We start from the raw sequence: 7,970 nt of genomic DNA, 5'->3' as shown, positions 1-7,970 counted from the left end.
AATACAGTTTCCTCTGAGTTGGTTTAGGAATGTCTTTATGTTTTGAGGAATCATATTCCTTGCATTTGACGGTGCATAAGTGAATTACTTCTTTCAGACCAAAGTGGAGAACCTCTACACTACATATCCTGTCATATACAACTAGACAAAATGTGTCTGTGCAGCAATTTGTTGAGTAATTCTAAACTATGTCCTTTACACCACTGTAATGAAGTTGTTCCTGATTATTCAGAGCCCCATGAAATCACACCAGATATAGATTCCACAGACCCTACTGAGTACTCACCAGCCACTTTTACATCGGCACAAATAATAGTTTTTCCTCTATAAGACAATATATGTAATGCATATGGGGGCATTTATTTGACCTCTGAGCATGTGCTAAACCTAAAATGTAATACAAATGTCACTTAAATATGAACAAATATGAATCATTGTTAATGTTTAGACAATTATTTTTCATACATCATGAATAAATAAATACAGGTTAATGACACGTTTCTACTATTACCTGGGTACTTGTATTTTGAACGTTTCCGAAATTCCATGACCCGGAAGTTATTTTTTAAGTGTTGCTGACGAGACGCTGATTCTCCCAACCACAGTAGCTAGTCTGCTAGCTAGCTAACTTTAAAGCTTCCAAAGACATGAACCGCAAAAGAAACCACAGTTTCACTGAAACAAGCCTTTCTCCCGACGCTCAAAACGCATTCATGGACACGCCGGGGCCTGCGGTGCGAGCCGACGATGATTTCTTGGAATTCGAGCCCGACGAGGAGATACTCTGCTCGGTGAGCGACATCACCGAACACCTTGGAAGAAACATAAAAGTGGTGCTCGAGACTGCATTGTCCGAAATCAGGAAAATGGTCAGCGTCAGGATACGGGTTCTGAAAATTGAGCTTCGGGAGAAAACAGACGAAATTGAAGTCCTAAAAGCAAGACTGGAGGTACAAAGAGACGGTAGGGACCCGTACCCCGGCGGAATGACCACCGAGGCATCATCTGTATTCCGAAAATCTGACTTGTTCCATTCGGGCAGCAAGCACAACAACGACCCCAAGAAAGCCAAACCAGCCATGCCTGGCGTAAAGAAAGAAAACATAAATGCCATTTGCGACTATCTGATGAAAGATAAGAATTCACGGGGTGCTGAAGCGGACAGCGACCCGAGCAATCCTCCGTCTGGTAGCGACAGGGACAGCCGCCACGATCCCCAGCCGCACTCCCTCAACCTGTGGCCGGACACCATCCCTGACGCGGGGCCTGGAGATGAGGACTCGGACTCGAACACGGATGACATATTCGGCATGCTACCATCGGGAAGCAAACGGATCTACGACTACGAATGGATGACGGGGGTGGAGTACACGTCGGATTTGAAAGGTAAACTTATCAATCACTCACTGCACCAATCAATCACTGTTATGTGCATTGGTCATGGAGTAGGGGAGAAATTGGGAATTGATATGCTGGATGTTATCCAGTCTTGCACCGTTGCATGTGTCTATGTAAAGGCTGTATAGGCCCACTCTACTTTTCTCTAAATGGGAATAATAAAACCCAAACCATGTGTTTGTTTATGCAGGTATGAGGGAGCCTAAATGTGAGACAACACCAGATGAAGATGAAGAAGAAAAAGATGAGGAAGAGGGTGATGAGTCAAAGAAAGAAAGGGATGGTGGATTGGAGCATCCCTCAGCCCCTTTTTCCCATGACGCCCACACCCCTGACTTTCCCTTAGCCCTCCAGGGCTCTCCAGGAGGGGAGGGTAACGGTTCTATGGAGGACCATGTGGATCGACTAGAACCAGGTGAGAGGAGAGGGAGAAGACCTTTACACGTCACTTCATGTCATCATTCATTTGTGATCTGTCATCTTCATCTTTCTTTGCACATGTAACTTTTTTGCTCCATGCATTTTGCAAATATAAAACATTTTTTTAGTTTTTCAGTGTGTTGACAACCTTCTGACCAATCCTTATTGCTGCTGCTTTGGCTGCATGCTTCAATTCCATGCTTAGGAACTCTAGCGGACTGAGTGCAATAACTGTAATCATTAATGTGTCTGTTCACAGGACAGCAGTTTCCCTCCCACACATACCTCTGCCCACTGTGTGGAACCTTCTGCCCCGACTCCTTGTTCCTGGAGGAACACCTCAAGCTGATACACGGCAACACCACCGGCACCCACAGCGCCCTGCAGTCCACCTCCACTGCACCCCTCACTCTGGGGGAGGGTAGCAGTAACGCCAAGCATGGGAGCATGGGGGCCGGAGCCGGGGGGATGAGCCTAGCAAGAGGAGGCGGGGGAGGGACGAGGGAGAAGAAAGTGGAAGGGGGCTACGAGTGCGGCGACTGTGGCCGCCATTTCAACTACCTGGGCAACCTGCGGCAGCACCAGCGCATCCATACAGGGGAAAAGCCCTTCATATGCCCTGAGTGTGGGGAGAGGTTCCGGCACGCTGCCCGATTGAAGAGTCACCGGCTGGGGCACAACGGCGGGCAGAGCCCCTTCCCTTGCCCCCAGTGTGGGAAAGGCTTCCCGGTGCTCTCAGGCTTAAAGAGACACCAGCGGGTGCATACGGGGGAGAGTCCCTACGCGTGCCAGCAGTGTGGGAGGCGCTTCAAGGAGCTGGGTAACCTCTATACCCACCAGAGGATCCATAGTGGTGCCACGCCCTATTGCTGCCAGCAATGTGGGAGGAGCTTCCGTCACCTGGGCACCTACAAGAGCCACCGCTGCACCCCCATACAGTGACAGTGACACTTGTTACCTTGGAGCTAGGCTGGCTAATTGCTAAGTGTAGCCTAGCCTAGCCATCACAGGAGCCTATTGATATGCTGTTGAGGAGACTGAGGCAGGAACATTGACTGAGTCTAAAGACCCATACAGACTCAAAAGGGAGGGTGCCATGATGGGAAAGGTCAAAGTGCATCATGATAAAGAGATGAAAGCATGACCCTGTTCCAATACTTCAGAAACACATCCTTCCTTCCCACTTCTGTGAAATAATCCATGATTTATTAACTGGGTGGTTCGAGCCCTGAATGCTGATTGGCTGACAGCCGTGGTATATCAGACCGTATACCAAGGGTAAGACAAAACATTTATAATAGCAATTAGGCACCTCAGGCCTTTAATGCTTAATGATAGTATAGGTGAAAGCAATATGCTTCGCCAACCCAGTCAGCTCAGATCAGGGATTACTTCTAGGAAGGAAGGATGCATTTTAGTTGTATTCAAATAGGAACCATGTAGGCATATCCTGTTGGGAAGAGGACTCACACTACTAACAGAACAGTGTGACTCTGCTGCCACCTTTTGGACTTCTTATATTACTGCACAAATGAAGTTTCAAGGTGGCACTGCTGACTGTTTTAACCTCACTTACCTACCAGCGACTATTCTGCCCAGAGCAGATGAGTTGGCATTTTATCTTCTTTTTTTTATATGACATAACCTATATTACTGACCCTATATTCTTTACACCTTTTTGGTATGTCCACCTACATGATGATGACAACATCACGTGAGAAATTCTTTGTTCAGTTAAACATATGCTATGTAGAACAAACATATACCTCTCTGGCATGTAGAACAAGGAAGCACGTCGGCTCTATGGCATTTCTATCTGCAAAGTTTGACAACTGAACGCATTCCTGATATCTGTAGCCCTTTCAAATTCACCCCTCTCTTAACAGACTCGTTATCTACACGGTTCAGGAAAACGTTCAGTTCAAGGTCAATTATATTTCAGTAAAAAATGACCCCTCTTGTCTCTATTCACTCCAATTGTGTAGCTAAAAATATCCTCAATACTGTATGTGACTGTTGAACACATAACAAAAGAAGCACCAACTTGTCAAAAATGTCCAGAAAACAATGAATATTAAAACGGTAAATGTGAAATGCTAATAATTGACAATCTGCATCCTAATAAACATTCTTATATGGTGCTTGTGTTGTGTGGGTGTACTTTTAATAATAATAATACTTTCCCACATCAATTTCCCCCATTGACAAAGACTTCCTTATGTCTATGGACTTAAGAGTAGGATAATGTGAAGGAGAGGGACGTGATGGCATACTTGGAATATCATTTTTTTTTTAATTGTGTATATTTCTAAGAAACAGTCAGTGCCTAGAGTGTGTTGGTGACTCACTTGAGATGGTAGGTTAGTGTGTGTGTGTGTGTACTTGTTTGTATAACCAGAGGGCACTGCATTTCTGTGTCTGTGTGCAGCTGAGTCCTCATCTGCTCTCTGCAGAGGGACAATCAAAGGGAGATAAACATTACTACACTCCATCACTGATCACGACAAGCCCCTCACACACACACACTGTGGCTCCCGCTAAAGACATCAGAATTGTTGGAGAGAGAGACAGAGCAGGAGAACGCTAGTAGCATTTTGGCCCAGTAGGCCTACATAAGAGACACTTCCATTGAAACATGAAGGTCAATATATTTGCAACACAAAGTGATGAATTCAAAACAGACCGCTGACTGTGGAAATGTGGTTCTTTATTCTTTGCTATTCCTGATGATATCTAAAGTAAAACAGACTCGGCTGGAAGTATACTGAACAAAAATAGAAACGCAACATGCTATAATTTCAAAGATTGTACTGAGTTACAGTTCATATAAGGAAATCAGTCAATTTAAATAAATAAATTAGGCCCTAATCTATGGATTTCACATGACTGGGAATACAGATATGCATCTGTTCACAGATACCTTTAAATAAAGTAGGGGCGTGGATCAGAAAACCAGTCAGTTAAATGTGATCACCATTTGCCTCATGCAGCACGACACATCTCCTTCGCAGAGTTGATCAGGCTGTTGTTGATTGGCCTGTGGAATGTTGTCCCACTCCTCTTCAATGGCTGTGTGAAGTTGCTGGATATTGGTGGGAACTGGAACACGCTGTCGTACACGTCGATCCAGAGCATCCCAAACATGCTCAATGGGTGGTGACGTCTGGTGAGTATGCAGGCCATGGAAGAACTGGGAAATTTTCAGCTTCCAGGAATTGTGTACAGATCCTTGTGACATGGAGCCGTGCATTATCATGCTGAAACATGAGGTGATGGCGGCAGATGAATGAGACGACAATGGGCCTCAGGATCTCGTCACGGTATCTCTGTGCATTCAAATTGCCATCGATAAAATGCAGTTGTGTTCGTTGGCCGTAGCGTATGCCTGCCGATACCATAACCCCACCGCCTGACATCAGCAAACCGCTCGCCCACACAACGCCATACACGTGGTCTGCGGTTGTGAGGCCGGTTGGACATACTGCCAAATTCTCTAAAGTGACGTTGGAGAAATGAACATTACATTCTCTGGCAACAGCTCTGGTGGACATTCCTACAGTCAACATGCCAATTGCACACTCCCAAAACTTGAGACATCTGCGGCATTGTGTTGTGTGACAAAACTGCACATTTTAGAGTGGCCTTTTATTGTCCACAGCAGAAGGTGTACCTGTGTAATGATCATGCTGTTTAATCAGCTTATTGATATGTCACACCTGTCAGGTGGATGGATTATCTTGGCAAAGGAGAAATGCTCACTAACAGGGATGTAAACAAATTTGTGCACAAAATTTGAGAGAAAACCGCTTTTTGTGTGTATGGAACATTTCTGGGATCATTTATTTCAGCTCATGAAACATGGGACCAACACTTACATGTTGCATTTATATTTTTGTTCAGTGTACAGTAGTTACAAGTGTGGTAGCTCTGTACTGCATGAGTGGAGAAATGGATGACAGAAGAGAGAGAGAGAGAGAGAGAGAGAGAGAGGAAAGCCCTCTCTCATCTCTCCAGTCCTCATCCTGTCCTCCATGTTTTTTATTAAGGCCTGACAAAACTCCTGCCAAGTAATTGCCCTGGCTCTATGATGCCCTGGCATGTCACTTGTTATCTCAAATTGTGAAAGAGAGAGAGAAAGTGTGTGTGTGTTTGTGTGTGTGTTTGCGTGCAATGTGTGTGCGTGAGAGAGAGAGAGTATACAGGAACGACTAATTTTGGTCAACTCTCTCTCTCTCTCTCACACGCACACACACACACACACACACACACACACACACACACACACACACACACACACACACACACACACTATACAGTACCTGCTCAATGGACCTGAGAGCTTGTAAGTGCTCTACAAGGAACACATGTACCAGCAGTAAAATACCAGGTTGTACATTAAAAGAAAATCATTATTGAATGATGGAAGAAAGTGTATGGACAAAGGAGGGAGGTGACAGAGAGGTTAAGTATGATTCAGTATGAAAGCTACCACCACTCTGAAAGAGCCATGCTGTGCAGATTGCACCATGATACTAGCCTTTATTTATTTATTATTCATTTTTTAGTCATTTAGCAGACGCTCTTATCCAGAGCGATTTACAGGAGCAATTAGGGTTAAGTGCCTTGCTCAAGGGCACATCGAGAGATTTTTCACCTAGTCGGCTCGGTTCCTGGCACAACGCTCTTAACCACTAAGCTACCTGCCGCCTTTATGCCTTGAATTGAGTGATACTGTGTGAAAAGGCATCTGGCATTGAACAAATATGTGTATGTGTTTTTTTGTTTTGTTTGTGTGTGTGAGAAATGGCAGGCTCTGTGTTCACTGTCCCGTACCCCATCTGGTAACACTGCAGGTCGTCTCACACACAGCCTGTAGGAGGCACTGACATTCTGCTGTATACAGCCTGTTAATCTGCAGTGTGTGTGTGTGTGTGTGTGTGTGTGTGTGTGTGTGTGTGTGTGTGTGTGTGTGTGTGTGTGTGTGTGTGTGTGTGTGTGTGTGTGTGTGTGTGTGTGTGTGTGTGTGTGTGTGTGGATGTGTGTGTCATGCACTACCTGAAAAGACCTGCTCAACCACAGAGCCGTGCAGCAAGTAAATGGGCATGCTTGCACTATACTGGAGCTGCACTCAAGTACTCCTTCTTCTACTTACATGGCAATCAACATGCATCAAATGGAGATGTCCTGATGACACCTCTCCCTCCTTATCATTCGCTATTTTCACATTCTCTATCTCCCTCTCTCTTGCTCTCTCCCTCTCTCACACACACACACACACACACACACACACACACACACACACACACACACACACACACACACACACACACACACACACACACACACACACACACACACACAGTCTTGTTTAACTAACCTTGTGGGGGGACAAAATTTATTCCCATTCAAAATCCTATTTTCCCTAACCCTAAACCTAACCCCTAACCCAAACCTAACTCCTAACTCTAAATCAGAGATGATACCCTTAGGGATTTCCATCAATCACTGAGCCTAGCCATGCATCAGCTCTCCAATTGCTAGAGACACACTGACATATGGACAGGGGCACAACTTTGGTTTTAGAAGTGGGGGGGACACAACTTGTTTAACACATTTGCCTTGTTTTGTATCACATTTCATTGATAAAACTGGGGGGGGACAGAAATACAATTTCAGAATGTGGGGGGGACATGTCCCCGCCGTCCCCAGTGAAAGTTGCGCCCCTGCATATGGAGACACAACTTCACTAACATCTCTCAGCAGGGGGCCCTAGAGGCCCTCAAGTTCTACCTCAATGAATGTCCCCCTAATGCTCTTCCCAGCGCTAATTGTATTGTGGACTTGGCTGAACTGGTGCTAACCTCCAACTATTCTCTCTTCAGAGGATACTTTTTCTTCCAGACCAAAGGGACAGCGATGGGGAGCACTATGGCTCCTAATTATGCTAACATATATCTAGGAATGTTTGAAAGAGAGGTGGTGCTGAATCCAGACCTTAACCCCTTTCTCTCCAATATTCTCCTAATTCGAAGATATTTGGATGACATTTTAGTGATCTATGCAGGGACCCAGGAAGAACTCTTGGAATTACATGCCTATCTAAACTCTATGAATGAGCACCTTCCTTTCACCATTAACCTATCCCAAATCAG

At 45.2% G+C, this 7,970-nt stretch overlaps 1 protein-coding gene across 1 annotated transcript; it reads left to right on the top strand.

The window, feature by feature from the left end:
- Positions 1-574: 574 nt before the first annotated feature.
- Positions 575-3,959, top strand: LOC311113032 (zinc finger protein 16-like). Its single transcript, XM_084156156.1, has 3 exons — positions 575-1,386; positions 1,589-1,813; positions 2,078-3,959. The coding sequence occupies exons 1-3, from the start codon at positions 648-650 to the stop codon at positions 2,758-2,760; spliced, it is 1,647 nt and encodes a 548-aa protein (XP_084012282.1). The 5' UTR covers positions 575-647; the 3' UTR covers positions 2,761-3,959.
- The last annotated feature ends 4,011 nt before the right edge of the window (positions 3,960-7,970 follow it).

This window comes from Coregonus lavaretus (genome assembly GCF_964263955.1).
Source record: "Coregonus lavaretus genome assembly, chromosome: 39".
Classification (NCBI taxonomy): Eukaryota; Metazoa; Chordata; class Actinopteri; order Salmoniformes; family Salmonidae; genus Coregonus; species Coregonus lavaretus.
Note: the sequence above shows the minus strand (reverse complement) of the source record. Positions and strands in the feature narration are given on the sequence as shown.

What these genes read in the sequence shown, in the direction of transcription:
- LOC311113032 (XM_084156156.1), top strand. Translation starts at nt 648, where the DNA reads ATGAACCGCAAAAGAAACCACAGTTTCACTGAAACAAGCCTTTCTCCC. An exon ending in GTACACGTCGGATTTGAAAG is followed by an intron (nt 1,387 to 1,588) that starts GTAAACTTATCA and finishes TTGTTTATGCAG; the next exon opens with GTATGAGGGAGCCTAAATGT. An exon ending in TGTGGATCGACTAGAACCAG is followed by an intron (nt 1,814 to 2,077) that starts GTGAGAGGAGAG and finishes GTCTGTTCACAG; the next exon opens with GACAGCAGTTTCCCTCCCAC.